Below are 14723 nucleotides of genomic sequence, written 5' to 3'. Positions count from 1 at the left end.
AGCAGTAGGGGTGGACAGAGCCACACAAAGCCAGGCCACTCCACTGGTGTGGGCTCTCTCACTCCTCAGCTTGGTGACCTCAACAATTTAGGGTTTCAGTTTCCCCACACCTCTGTTTGGACTTCTGTGCATGCTTTTCTCATAATATGCATTTTCTGTGGACTTTCTGAAGACCTCTTACAGGTATCACTTTAAAATTTTTACGCCACAATAAACTTATTTTTTAATTTCCTTTTCACACACTCTGAAATGCCCATCTATAGTAATGACCTTGTATCACTTAACCACATAACCACACCGGGTGCTATGAAGTTGGCAGAGCTTTCTGCCTTCACGGTACACAGTCCTGCAAATGTTTGGTCAGAGACGCTGCACACGGGCTAGGTACTGCACGTCTATGGGTAACTGGCTGCTTAATCCCCTGGGCTGGGAAGAGCAGCTCATCACTGCATTACTCCCTGTCCCCTTCTCCACCACAAAGAGCGGCTGCACAGCCCTTCCACTTCTCCTGGGAGTTCAGTGCTGTCATCTGTGAGGGAGGAAGCCACACCGTCTCATCTGCCACCCACAGGAACCTAGGGGGTACTACTTCACAGGTAAGGCCTAACGACATTAAGACATTTTCTCAAAACTAGGATGTAGTTAGGTGTTGGATGTGAGACTTTGGAACTATGCTTCACAGTCCTTGTTCTTTTTACAACAGGCTGGACTGTCAGAGCATAATTAAAGTGAGAAGTTGCAGGAGATTTGGTATTTTGCCTAAAATCCTATTAAAAATTCAAATATCAGCTTTTATCAGAATCTATTGGGTGGCCCTACTATGTCTATAAAAATAAATGATTAGGCTAACAGGGGTTGATGCAAACTGAAATATGAAATACTTGTAACACAAAGATAGTAAAGCTGCCCAGCAAAAGTACGACCGTCACTTTTACCTGCTTCCAGGGACCTGTGAGTTCCTTGCCTTATGCTCTTTTTTTTTTTTTTTTTTGCCTTATGCTCTTAACATCTGAATTTTTTCTCACAAAGTTCTTGAGAATCATGAATTGCGTCTTATTGCATTTTGATTCCCTCAGTATACTTACCATACATACCACAGCAAAAATATTGCAGCAAAAACAGTGTAAGAATCAAGGCCAACTCACCACACTCCCCAACCCGAAAGCTGCCAGAAAGTGACTTGATGTAATCTTCATTGCCCCAGGAGGTGACATTTACAAAATGGTTTGGTGAATCTCGAATGGTGAAACTGAAGGTGTACCGTTCTGATCCAATATCTAAGAGAAAACCAGTGCTTTTATTTCTCAAGTGAAAAGTTTTATTTTGACTTTGAACAATTGATTATTAATGATCATTCTGACAAAGAAAACACATGGTACAAAATGTTATTTCAAGTATACATTCCGAAATGTTATGCTTCCATGAATTTTAAAGTGAAGTGGTAACAAGTCACCAATATAGACTGTTGACCTAGTTGGCCTCTTTCTCCTCTCTCCAGTTACCTGTGTAGAATAGGGAAATGACATGAAGACTTGAACTGCCCAGATATCAGCTTGGATCCTCCATTTCTGTCTTATCCCTATGGTTTTAACCCAAGTCATGATTCAGATCTAAATATTTCTCTCAAAACAAATTGTATATACCAAATGAACACCACCAGGGGTCAGCAAGGACATGCTTGTTTCAAAATGGGAATTTCTTTATTGGTTGGCTTATTGAAAAAGTAATACAGGGGTATGCATTTGGTACAGCAGTTAAGTTGCCTGCATCCCATATGGAAGCATTTGATTCAAGTCCCAGATACTCTGCTTCCAATCTAGTTTCTTGCAAATGTACAACCAGTTACTCCATTTCTGATCTTGCTCCCTGCTAATGAGCCAGCGAAAGATGGCCCAAGTGTTTGGGCCCCTGCTACCCATATGGAGAAGTTCCTGGCTCCTGGCTTTAGCCTGGCCCAGCCCAGGCCATTGCAGCCATCTGGGGAGTGAACCAGCATATGGAAGATCTTTCACCATACGTCTCTCTCTCTCTCTTTCAAATAAATAAACTTAAAAAAAAAAAAAAAGACTACAACTTTTATTTTGCCTCTATGCTCCATAGGTCCTTAGGCTATGGAGGAGTTAAATAAGTACATGAATGTCAGTGAGTTGACTAATTTAACTAGCTATTTAACTAGTTATTTAAGCACTGTATGCCTAAAACCTTTAGAATTATATTTGAGAAACATCAAATAAAAGTATTAAAAATGGGGGCCGGCGCCGCGGCTCACTAGGCTAATCCTCCGCCTAGCGGCGCCGGCACACCGGGTTCTAGTCCCGGTCGGGGCGCCGGATTCTGTCCCGGTTGCCCCTCTTCCAGGCCAGCCCTCTGCTGTGGCCAGGGAGTGCAGTGGAGGATGGCCCAGGTGCTTGGGCCCTGCACCCCATGGGAGACCAGGAAAAGCACCTGGCTCCTGGCTCCTGCCATCGGATCAGCGCGCTGCGCCGGCCGCAGCGCGCCGGCCGCGGCGGCCATTGGAGGGTGAACCAACGGCAAAGGAAGACCTTTCTCTCTGTCTCTCTCTCACTGTCCACTCTGCCTGTCAAAAAAAAAAAAAAAAAAAAAAAAAAAAAGTATTAAAAATGGACTGGGGGTTGGGCCGGTGCTGTGGCACAGCGGGTTAAAGCCCTGGCCCGAAGTGCCAGTATCCCATATGGATGCCAGTTCTAGTCCTGGCTGCTCCTCTTCCAATCCAGCTCTCTGTTGTGGCCTGGGATAGCAGTAGAAGATGGCCCAATTCCTTGGGCCCCTGCAACCACGTGGAAGACCTGGAAGAAGCTCCTGGCTCCTTCCTTTGGATCGGCATAGCTCCAGCTGTTGCAGCCAACTGGGGAGTGAACCATCGGATAGAAGACCTCTCTCTCTGTCTCTCTCTCTCTCTCTCTGTCTCTACCTCTCTCTCTGTAACTCTTTCAAATAAATAAATAAATCTTAAAAAAAAAAAAAGATAAAAAAAATGGACTGGGGCCCAGCACTGTGGCATAGCAGGTAAAACCGCCGCCTGCAGTGCCGGCATCCCATATGGGTGCCAGTTCACATCCCGGCTGCTCTACTTCCGATCCAGCTCTCTGCTGTGGCCTGGGAAAGCAGTAGAAGATAATCCAAGTCCTTGGGCCCCTGCACTCATGTGGGAGACCCAGAGGAAGCTCCTGACTCCTGGCTCCAGATTAGTGTGCAGCTCCAGCCGTTGCGGCCATTTGGGGAGTAAACCAGCAGATGAAAGACCTCTCTCTCTCTCTCTCTCTCTCTCTCTTTCTCTTTCTCTCTCTCTGTAACTCTGACTTTCAAATAAATAAATATTTTTTTTAAAAAATGGACTGATATCTTCACATATATGGCCTTAACCCAGTACATGACTATACAATAGAGAACTTGGCCACTGCTTATAAAGAGTTAAACAGGCACGGAACATTTAATCACTTGCATAAACTTCACTGCAGTCATAAGCCACAGTTTATGAAAAATGAAGCAAAGAATTAAAGAAAACTCAGCTTTTTCTGTCTGGAAAGCCTTTGACGTCTGTTTTCCCAATGACTATACCAATTACTTTCTGAAAAACAAAAGAGTATAGAATACCAATATTAAATACAGATGTAGACAGCAAATTTAATTTCAAAGGCTTGTTATATTTTACTGGCTCTAACAAACATTTTTGACTAGGAGCCATTTAAATGTATTTATTCCAGTCAAACATCTAAAAGAACTTCATGAATATTCAATTCCACAAAGACAGTACAATGTACTAAGACAGTTGACTGGTATTACTAATACTTCTAATACTTAGTATGTCTCCACTTTGTTCTCAGTCACTAGATGGAGCACAGTAACTGCCCATGCTGTCAGTCTTTACTGAATTCATCCAAAGCACATGTATAATGTCATTTAATTTGCCACCGTCTTCAAAGCTTTCCTTTATAGGTTTTCTAACAATCCACAGAAAATTGATTAGCTTCTTAATCTAAACATGCTGGATAGTAATATAAATTAGACTGCAGCAAAATTTGTAATATTGCTGTTAATAAGCCTAAATTCTACCATCTAGATCTTAAACCTCAAAGATATTAACATCTCTTTAACAGTTTTAATATTCTCAAAAAATTATTAAAATTGTTCTTTAAAAAATAAAAATAACTACTTTTTCTGAAAGAGAAAAGCCTAAATTTATATTACTAATTCTAGCAACTAATTTTAACTTTATAATAATCAGTAACACTTAAAATACAGTAATTTTTAAGACTATTACATTCTAGCTGAACTATTGGTTAGTCTTGATGCATTTACACCACAGTTATTATTTCTTAAACTCTACATACATTCAGATATCACTGAACACATACATGAATGTGGAAACATACAACTACTGGAAGCTGTGATTAAAACTTTCTAATAGAAGAGATGATTAGCAATACTTTACCTTTTAAGAAAACTATAACAATGATTTTTAACACTAATAAACTTTGACTTGCAGCTTATCAAAGTTACACATAAACTTATTCCAGTTTGAGACCCGTGAACAGCAGGCGACTCAGGGGCTGGAAGGTAAGGGAGTATGGTCATTGTTTTACTGTGAGTTCTTCACCTTATGACTCCATCCAAATTTCTTTTAAAAAATGAACAGTCTTGGAATATTTGAAATTACTGAATTCCTCCACAGCTTCTCCAAAAAAGTCAGTTTTTACATAACATGCTTAGAGTGTACCTCATGTCATATAAGCAGTGTCACAGCAAGTATTTAAGATTAAAAACTGGATATTTGATTAAAGAATTGCTACTGCTGAACAAAAATCATTTAATTTTACAATGCTAAATTTGAGTATCTATTAAATTATCATTTTAGTACGTATGCATTAAAATAATATAAAAATCTCGACCATTTGGAATAATCACCAATGATATCTACCATCATGCACCTACTCCTTGACAAAACAAGGATGAATCTCCATTTAGCTGTGGCATGAATACAGAGATGTGGGGGCACTCACTACCTAACTGCACAGTGCAGTGAATATCAATGCACTTGTCAACTATAAGAGGATTTGTTGAATGAATCAATCATGCTGATATGACATCTTGTTACCATACGAAGCTTCATTTGAGAACAAGCAAGTCATCACATCATTGAAACCTACCAAGTTAGCCATACTTGGATGTAGATCTGAAAGTGCAGTAAAGCTCTTCGATGCAAAGAAGTCTGCCATATTTTACCTGCATTTTAGAAAACATAATTTAGATGTATAAATTAAATAACTGATGCGGCCAGTGCTGTGGCACAGCTGGTTAAACCACTGCTGCAGCACCAGCATCCCATATGGGCACTGGTTCAAGTCCCAGCAGCTCCTCTTCTGATCCAGCTCTCTGCTAAGGGGCCTGGGAAAACAGAAGATGATCCAACTCCTTGTGCCCCTGAGCCCACATGGGAGACCTGGATGAAGCTCCTGACTCCTGCCTTTGACCTGGCCCAGCCCTGGTTGATGTGGCTATTTGCAGAGTGAACAGACAGATGATCTCTGTTTCTTCCTCTCTCTTTGTAACTCTGCCCTTCAAATAAATAAATAAATCCTTTTAAAAATTAAATAATTAAATAAACCATGAAAAATTCCAAGGTTTAAAAAAAGTATTTAAGAAACCATTGGGAGTAGGTGCCGTGGTGCAGTAGGTTAATCCTCCACCTGCCGTGCCGGCATCCCATATGGGCTCCAGTTTTAATCCCAGCTGCTCCTCTTCCAATCCAGCTCTCTGCTATGGCTGGGATAGCAGTAGAAGATGGCCCAAGTCCTTGGGGCCCTGCACCCACGTGGGAGACCCAGAAGAAACTCCTGGCTCCTGGCTTTGGATCTGCTCAGCTCCAGCCATTGCAGCCAACTGGGGAGTGAACCAGTGGATGGAAGACCTCTCTCTCTCTCTCTTCCTCTCTCTCTCTCTCTCTCTCCTTCTCTCTGTGTGTAACTCTTTCAAATAAGTAAATCTTTACATTAAAAATGTGGATAATATCTAGCTAGTAATGAAACAACACGCAGAAGGTACCTGGACATTCACAGACTCGATGAATGAGCGCACTGCTGTGACTATCCAAGTAGTTGTTTCTGCATTCAGAATCCTCAGTGCCAGTCAGTACCAGAAGAAAGCACTGGGAATTACGCAGTGTTGAGTTGCCCACTCATCCTCTGGCCTGGTCTGCTTTGTCTTGCCATGCAATTTCACTCTCTGGAACACTTACCAAATCATGACAGATTCACCCATTCGCCCATCCACTGAACACAGATTTACTGAGAGCTAGCAAGTACCAGACACTTGAAGCTGGAGGAAGTGAAATGACTCAGGGGCTGGATTTTGTGTAAAACACAACACCTACAACCTGAGTGAGTTTTCTGCACTTAACCCCTTAGCATCTCTCAGTGAAGCACATGACATCAGAGTCTCTTTGAAGCTTCTTCTATTTCTATCATTCCAAGCATGCAGCAAGATACCCTAGTGCCTGTCTGCGCAATATGACTTGCTTCCCCATCTCCACCTTTTGAGAGATACAAAGTTAGCACAAAATAGCTAAAGTCTGGGAATCCAGAGGTCACTTCATTCATTGGCAACTATTGCCCTTGCTATTTGACAAACACATTGTAGATGTCTCCTTTTCTCCAGTCCCAGCGCCATCTTCCCCACCCAAGGCGCAGCCACTCCTCAGAGTACTACAACGACCTGGTCTGTTCACTCAACATGCGTGGATTGCGTGTCTGCTCTGTGTTAAGCCCACAGGCCCACCTTGTACCAACTCAGGAGCCTCCGAAAGGAGCAATGAAACAGAGAGCCGGAGGTGGGACAGATGTGCGGAGCCCTGAAGCCACTGACCCAGACCCTTGGAAGTGATGCGGAAGAGGTCCACTGGGGGGAGGACTGCTGCAGTCTCTGGGACCAGCGCTGGGAATGTCACAGGTGCCTGCCATGAGGCCGGCCTGACACTACAGAAGGCAGGGTCACCACAACCACCTCTGGCAGGTCCCCAGAACTCCCCTCCCTTAGCCCGGAGTCCTTCTCCTGCTCTCCAGGAGTGACCTCGTTTCTGGCCTGGAGTCTAGCCTGACGCAGCGGGCTCCTCCCAGGACCTTCCTGGTGTCTTGCTGAGATTTCACGGGGAGGTGGTCACCCTGCAGGAGCTTCCCTCCAGGGAAGGCCCTGCTCCCACGCGGAAGCCACACGACAACGTGCTTGTCCCAGACGGTGCGTGGCCCACAGACCAGCTGCCAGTGTCAGTCAGACCCGCAAGGCAACGTCCAGCAGGTTTCTGATTTGGAGGCCATGGGCACAAATTTGGCGCAGGCCACAGTCAGTCAGCCTGAGGCCCGGATGAAGGAATTCTGAGCAGGAGCGGGGAGGCGTCCACAAGGCAAACTTTGCCAGCTCTGCAGTGCCGCTCAGAGCCAGGACGGCACGGGCCAGTCTGTGCTGTGTCATGGCCACCACCCAGCCCGACGCCGTGCCAGGCGGCTGTGCTGGGGCCCTGCAATCGCAGGTCCCGCCAGAAAATCCCATTCCTGCCAGCCTCTCATCGCTGCTGTCCCCTCCACCGCGCAGGCCCCCGGCCGCCGCGTCCACACTTCCTCCGCATTACTTCAGGAATCTCACCATTTCTACCCTCTCCCCAGCCCCTACCACCTCCACTCCCACCGCGGCCCCTCTGTCTGCCTCCAGAGGACGCGAGGATTTTCGATGTTTTTAAACGTTTATTATTTGTCCATTTTTACTTGAAAGCCAGGAGAGCACAGGAGAGCCTGATCTCCCGTGAGCAGGTCCACGCCCCAAGTGACCCCGACGGCCAGGTCGGGGTCCCAGCGTGCCTGCGCAGGGTCAGCGTCCGCCGCCCTCCCCGCACACTGGCAGGAAGCTGGACCGGAGCCGAGCAGCAGGCCCGATGCGGGACCCGCGGCCCGAGGCGCCCAAACTCCCCGCGCCTCCCGCACCCCGGGGTGCCAGGGCGACCCGCGCCTCCGCAAGCCCCCGGCCGCGCTCCCGCGTCCAGAGTCCGCCCGCCCGACCGCCCGCGCCCGGGACCGCGGAGGGAGCGGCCGGGGCGCCCTGCCCGTCGCCGTCTCTCAGAAAACAAGCGGCCGGCGTGCGCCCGGCTCCCGGCCCGACCCCTGGAAAGGGCGGCACCGCGGCGCCCCGCACCACCACGCGCCACCCGCGGCTCACCGCGGCCTCCGGCGGGCGGCTCCTCGAGCCCGCACGGCCACAACCCGGCCTCGCCGCTCCGGCGCCGGCGCCCTCGCGCCGCGGACTCTCCTCAGCGCGCTCGGCCCTCAGCCGGAGCCCCGCGAGCGACCGCGGCACGCGACCGTTGGCGCGCGGCCCCGCCCCCGCCCCGCCCCCGCGAGGCCCCGCCCCGCCCCAACGCGGACACCGCCCCGGCCCCGCCCCCGCCCCGCCCCCGCGAGGCCCCGACCCGACCCCGACCCCGCCCCCGCGCGGCCCCGCCCCGCCCCAACGCGGACTCCACCCCAGCCCCGCCTGGGCCCCACCCAGCTCCGCAGCCACGCCCGGGCCACGCCCACGTACTCGGACTCCGCGGTCCTGAAGACCACCGGGCCACGCCCACATGCTCGAACTCCATGATGCCGAAGACCGCCGGGCCACGCCCCGTCCACGCCCACGTACTCGGACTCCGCGGTCCTGAAGACCGCCGGGCCACGCCCACACGCTCGAACTCCGATCCCGAAGACCGCCGGGCCACGCCCACGCACTCGGACTCCTCCCCGCCCACCGCTCTCGATACGTGACCCTGGTTCTCGCGTGGGTGCATGGTTCCTGCTTCTTTTCCCTCCAGGGGAGCCTGAACTTACCTCCCGTGCGCAGACCGAGTGCGCGGTGACCACGCTCGCAGGGTGGGGCCTGGGGACCCTCTCAGTGGTCCCGTGCGCCCCTGCCCGGCTGCGGGGTGTCCCTGCCTCAGGAGGGGCTTTGCGCAGACCCTCGCGGCTGCAAGTGGCTGTGACATCCCAGGAAGAGGGGCAGCTGGCCGTGACGTCCCAGGAAGAGGGGCAGGTGGCCGTGACGTCCCAGGAAGAGGGGCAGGTGGCTGTGACGTCCCAGGAAGAGGGGCAGGTGGCTGTCACAGCCCAGGAAGAGGGGCAGGTGGCTGTGACATCCCAGGAAGAGGGGCAGGTGGCTGTCACAGCCCAGGAAGAGGGGCAGGTGGCTGTGACATCCCAGGAAGAGGGGGGCAGGTGGCTGTGACGTCCCAGGAAGAGGGGGCAGGTGGCTGTGACAGCCCAGGAAGAGGGGCAGGTGGCCGTGACGTCCCAGGAAGAGGGGCAGGTGGCTGTGACAGCCCAGGAAGAGGGGCAGGTGGCTGTGACGTCCCAGGAAGAGGGGCAGGTGGCTGTGACGTCCCAGGAAGAGGGGCAGGTGGCTGTGACGTCCCAGGAAGAGGGGCAGGTGGCTGTCACAGCCCAGGAAGAGGGGCAGGTGGCTGTGACGTCCCAGGAAGAGGGGCAGGTGGCTGTGACAGCCCAGGAAGAGGGGCAGGTGGCTGTGACGTCCCAGGAAGAGGGGCAGGTGGCTGTGACAGCCCAGGAAGAGGGGCAGGTGGCTGTGACGTCCCAGGAAGAGGGGCAGGTGGCTGTGACGTCCCAGGTTGAGGGGCAGGTGGCTGTGACGTCCAGGAAGAGGGGCAGCTGGCTGTGACGTCCCAGGAAGAGGGGCAGGTGGCTGTGACGTCCCAGGAAGAGGGGCAGGTGGCTGTGACGTCCCAGGAAGAGGGGCAGGTGGCTGTGACAGCCCAGGAAGAGGGGCAGGTGGCTGTGACGTCCCAGGAAGAGGGGGCAGGTGGCTGTGACAGCCCAGGAAGAGGGGCAGGTGGCTGTGACAGCCCAGGAAGAGGGGCAGGTGGCTGTGACGTCCCAGGAAGAGGGGCAGGTGGCTGTGACAGCCCAGGAAGAGGGGCAGCCGGCTCTGCGATTTTCGGGCCAGAGGGGCAGGGCTGACACTGCAGGGCACCTGGCACAGGGCACTAGCAGGTGAGGGCAATGCAGAGCTGCCGTGCCCGTGCGGACGACGCTGTGTCGTCACAAAGTCGTGTCACATGCACGGGGTGTGTGTGCACTAGCGCTGTGCACGGCTCTGCTCTGTCACCAAGGCAACACCGACGTGTGTGCCCAGAGACGTCTATAGGAACAGTGAATAAAGTTGGCGTGCTAAGGATCCAGCTCAGGTAGGCTGGCAGATTTACCACCTTCCGTGGCTTCCTCACTACCACCTGGGCATCTTTTTGGTCTTAAACTAAGTTTTTGTTAACCGAGCGCCACTCAGGGTCACGTAGGTTAAGATCCAAGGAGTAAATCTGTCCAGATGTAGCACATTTAAATTTCTGAGCTTCCCCCTTAAAAAGAAAAAAACGGTGCATAGTACACAGCCTTCTATTGCAAAGGCAAAATACAAAATTAGGGGCAAATTTTGTTATTAAAACACGAGGTTTTAGGGCCGGCGCCGCGGCTCACTAGGCTAATCCTCCGCCTTGCGGCGCCGGCACACCGGGTTCTAGTCCCGGTCGGGGTGCCGGATTCTGTCCCGGTTGCCCCTCTTCCAGGCCAGCCCTCTGCTGTGGCCAGGGAGTGCAGTGGAGGATGGCCCAGGTGCTTGGGCCCTGCACCCCATGGGAGACCAGGAGAAGCACCTGGCTCCTGCCATCGGATCAGCGCGGTGCGCCGGCCGCAGCGAGCCGGCCGCGGCGGCCATTGGAGGGTGAACCAACGGCAAAGGAAGACCTTTCTCTCTGTCTCTCTCTCTCACTGTCCACTCTGCCTGTCAAAAAAAAAAAAAAAAAAAAAAAAAAAAAAAAAAAAAAACCACGAGGTTTTTTTCCCTCACTTTCCCCCAAATAATAGTGGAAACCAAATAAAATGCCCGCATCCCGCCTTCTCAGATTTAATGGAAAAGGCTTCTGTGAATGCTCCATCTCCCTCCCCACCTGACTTAAGGGACATAGCTTAGTCCTTCCAGAAGAAGTCACTGGCGTTTGAAGTCCATTTAAAGGAGGGAAGGGAATGAAATAGTCGGCATGCCTTTTTCATCCGGGCCGGGGGGGGGGGGGGCAGTGTTTTAACCACTCGCGTCCTTCCCACAGCTCAGCAAGTTACCCTCTGCTGAGTCGCACACTCAGTGGACGCTGATTGGCCGCGTCGGCCGCATCAGGCCAGGGGTCGGAAGCCGATGCTCAGAGACACAGCCCAAGAGGAAAGCCAGTTGAGTCGGTGCCGAGCCCGGCTCCCGCCGCCTCAGGGGCTCACGGCTCCAGTTCTGCACAGCCATGCCGAGGACTTGGCTAGTTCTTAGAACCGACTTGCCCGTGTATTTCAGACGGACGCGGCCCTTGTCCCACACGTGGACGTCTCGGGCAGGTGAGCAGTGGAGGATGGCCCAAGTGCATGGGCGCCTGCTACCCACAGGGGAGACCCGGGGGGCTCTTGGCTGCTTCTTCCAACTCCTGGACGTTCCTGGCCTGCATCCCTCGGGTCTCTGTTGTCACCGTCACCCGGCCGCCTCCTGTGTGTATCTGCAGTGGCCTCCCTCAATTGCTTATCTATCCTCTGTTCAGAAGAGAGACACAGAGCAAGCTCCCGTCTGCTGGTTCACTCCCTCAACGCCTGCAACAGCCGCAGCTGGGCCTAGAACCCGGGAGCCCAGTCCTTGGGCCTCCACCACGGCCGCCTGTGGTCTGCGTTCCTGGAGTCAAGAGCCAGAGCCAGCCGTGAAACCCAGGCACGGGTGCCGGACACCGGATTCTCTGCCCTCGGCCTCCATTGCTGGTGCTGTGGCTGCTGCACCCCAGTGTTGTCAGCCCGTCCTGTTCACAGAGAAGGACGCAAATTTTGTGTGTAGAGGGAGACGTCATTCGACGAGGTACAGGATCCACTGCTGGTGTCTTGGTCTTGGTCGGTTTTAACCAAACAGTCAAGTAAAGCCACCTGGCTGGGGCCACCCCTGGGTGCTCTACATGTCACCGGGCTCAGGGGCCCCGACAGGCGCTGAGGGAAGGTAGCTCAGAGCCGCGCAGGCCACCGCTCCTGCCTGGCTGTGTGTCGGCAAACAGGGCCCTGGGCCCTGCTCTGCAGTCCTGGGGGTCGGGCCAGGGTGTGGACTGCACGCTCTCAGCTCCGGTGGGGTCTGCCTGCTCTGACCCCTAGTGACCACCCACGCCACGACAGCACTGACGTACGAGGGCTCCGCTGGCGCTCTGGGAGCATCCAAGCCGGAGACGCACAGCGCTAGTCACGCACTCGCCCCTCGCCGCACAGAGGCTGAGCTGTGTTTACAGGGCGCTGGATCACGCCACCGTTTCTCAGGTTCACTGTGTTCTAGCACGTGCTGAAAAGTAAATTACATTCTGTTGCATTTCCCTGGGCGTCACAGAACCTTCCAGCGTGAAGGCCGGTCGGGGAACGCCCGCGTGTTGTTTCTGGAAATCGGCTGTTTTGCAGAGACTGCATGGCCAGTTCCGTCCTCGCCACGAAGCGATCAACCTCCACTTGCCTTCCCAGCCAGCGCTGGAATCTCCGTAGAACTCAGACCCCGTGAGGGGGCTGCTCTGAAAGAAGCTCCCTTTGCTGTCCAAAGCCGTGCGACCCCAAAGGAGAGCACGGGGTTACCTGGCGCAACCCGGGCTGCCCAGGTGAAATCCCCAAGGGTAACCCCACAGGAAAACAAAGCTGGAAGCAGTCACATGGCACAACATACAATTCATGTATTTTTTAAATTTTTTTCTTTTTTTTTTCCTCTTTTTTTTTTTAGATTTATTTATTCAAAAGTCAAAGTAACACAGAGAGAGGAGAGGCAGAGAGAGAGAGAGAGGTCTTCCATCTGATGGTTCACTCCCCAATTGGCTGTAACAGCCGGAGCTGTGCCAGTTGGAAGCCAAGAGCCAGGAGCTTCTTCTGTGTCTCACTTGTGGATGCAGGGGTCCAAGGACTTGGGCCATCTTCTACTGCTTTCCCAGGCCAAAGAAGAGAGCTGGATCAGGAGTAGAGCAGCTGGGTCTTGAACCAGTGCCCATATGGGATGCTGGCGCTTCAGGCCAGGGCATTAACCCACTGCACCACAGTGCCGGCTCCTTATTTATTTATTTGAAAGGCAGAGCCGGCACCGCGGCTCACTATGCTAATCCTCCACCTTGCGGCACCGGCACACCGTGTTCTAGTCCCAGTCGGAGGCTACCAGCTCTCTGCTGTGGCCAGGGAGTGCAGTGGAGGATGACCCAAGTGCTTGGGCCCTGCACCCCATGGGAGACCAGGAGAAGCACCTGGCTCCTGGCTCCTGTCTTCAGATAGGCGCGGTGTGCTGGCCACAGCGCGCCAGCCGTGGCTGCCATTGGAGGGTGAACCAACGGCATAAGGAAGACCTTTCTCTCTCTCTCTGTCCACTCTACCTGTAAAAAAAAAAAAAAAAAAAAAAAAGGCAGAGTTACACAGAGAAGGAGAGGCAGAGAGAGAAAAATCTTCCACCTGCTGGTTCACTCCCAAGTTGGCCGCAACAGCTGGAGCTGGGCTGATCCAACGCCAGGAACCAGGAGTTTCCTCCAGGTCTCCCACATGAGTGCAGGGGCCCAAGAATTTGGGCCATCTTCCATTCCTTTCTCAGGCCATAGCAGAGAGACGGATTGGAAGTGGAGCAGCCAGGACTCAAACCAGCGCCCATATGGGATGCCGGCACTGTAGGCAGCAGGTTTACCTGCTATGCCACAGCACTGGCCCCATTCAGGTATTTTTAATTTTGAGAGGCAGATACACACACAAATACACAGGCTGAAGTTCGGCCTCCCACATAGGTGACAGGCACCTGACTGGCTAAGCCATTACTGCCGCCTGCCAGGGTCTGCGTCAGCAGGAAGCTGGAGCCAGGAGCCAGAGCCCGAGTCACACCCAGCCACTCTCACGTGGGCGTAGACGTCCTAGCCACGAGGCCTGATCCTCGATTAACATATAATTTGCATGAGATGCAGACTGCAATTTGGTTTCAGACTTCCGTAAATAAGCAGTGTTTATTATTTCTTTAAAGTAGCTTTTTTCCCCATATACTCTCTCTGATGATCTCAGCACCCCTACTCCTCAGGGCTCGGGAAAAGGCCAGAATAACAGGGGAATGGGTGCTAACTGCATTAAAGACCACGCACACCCCAGCCTCTTTAGTAACTCCCACTCTCAGAATGAGCCTCTCCCTGGGGACAGGCCCCGGAGGCCTCGTGGACGTCTGTCTGGACTGTGTCCACCTCCGAGACCCGGTGGCTGAGATGTCTGTGCCCTCAGCGCAGTAGTCTCTGCTGCTGCCACTTGGACCACCCTGATTTTGCAGATCTTTGTAGGAAGAAACAGTGCCGGAACTCAAATTCCATCTTTCATTATAGGTCAGGGGAGCTGAATTCTCGAAGGAAAACTCAACCCAACAACTGGGCTTCCTCTCTGGGTCCTGCCCGGGCTGCTGCCGTCACCACAGGGGAGGGCGGGGTGGGCAGGTCCCCATGTGTGTCCCTGGGCTGGGAGAGCTTGCAGTCCAAGGACACGATGGAGGAGGGGCCTGGGAGGGTAGTAACAAAGGTTGGAGAGACAGGACGCCTCCCGCATCTCACACCATCACTCCTCAGAAACCTCGGGTCTGGCTCAGACAGCGACCAGAGCATCGGGCTTGTGTGCATCCCAGGCCGA

General features: G+C 52.5%; 1 protein-coding gene across 3 annotated transcripts in view; it reads right to left on the bottom strand.

The window, feature by feature from the left end:
- The window catches only part of MEIOB (meiosis specific with OB-fold), a 32336-nt gene extending 23965 nt beyond the window's left edge, over positions 1-8371 (bottom strand). For all 3 annotated transcript variants that reach the window (XM_051830261.2, XM_070064135.1, XM_051830262.2), the window contains exons 1-4: positions 8224-8371; positions 5169-5244; positions 3532-3589; positions 1146-1277 (exon numbers count right to left, since the gene is read on the bottom strand). In XM_051830261.2, coding sequence (XP_051686221.2) covers positions 1146-1277; positions 3532-3589; positions 5169-5237 — 259 coding nt within the window. In that variant the 5' untranslated portion in view covers positions 5238-5244; positions 8224-8371. The remainder of the gene's footprint in view (positions 1-1145; positions 1278-3531; positions 3590-5168; positions 5245-8223) is intronic.
- Between the last annotated feature and the right edge of the window lie 6352 nt (positions 8372-14723).

The sequence above is a fragment of the Oryctolagus cuniculus genome, chromosome 19, assembly GCF_964237555.1.
Source record: "Oryctolagus cuniculus chromosome 19, mOryCun1.1, whole genome shotgun sequence".
NCBI lineage: Eukaryota > Metazoa > Chordata > Mammalia > Lagomorpha > Leporidae > Oryctolagus > Oryctolagus cuniculus.
The sequence above is the reverse complement of the archived record's forward strand: the minus strand, read 5'-3'. Positions and strand labels throughout refer to the sequence as shown.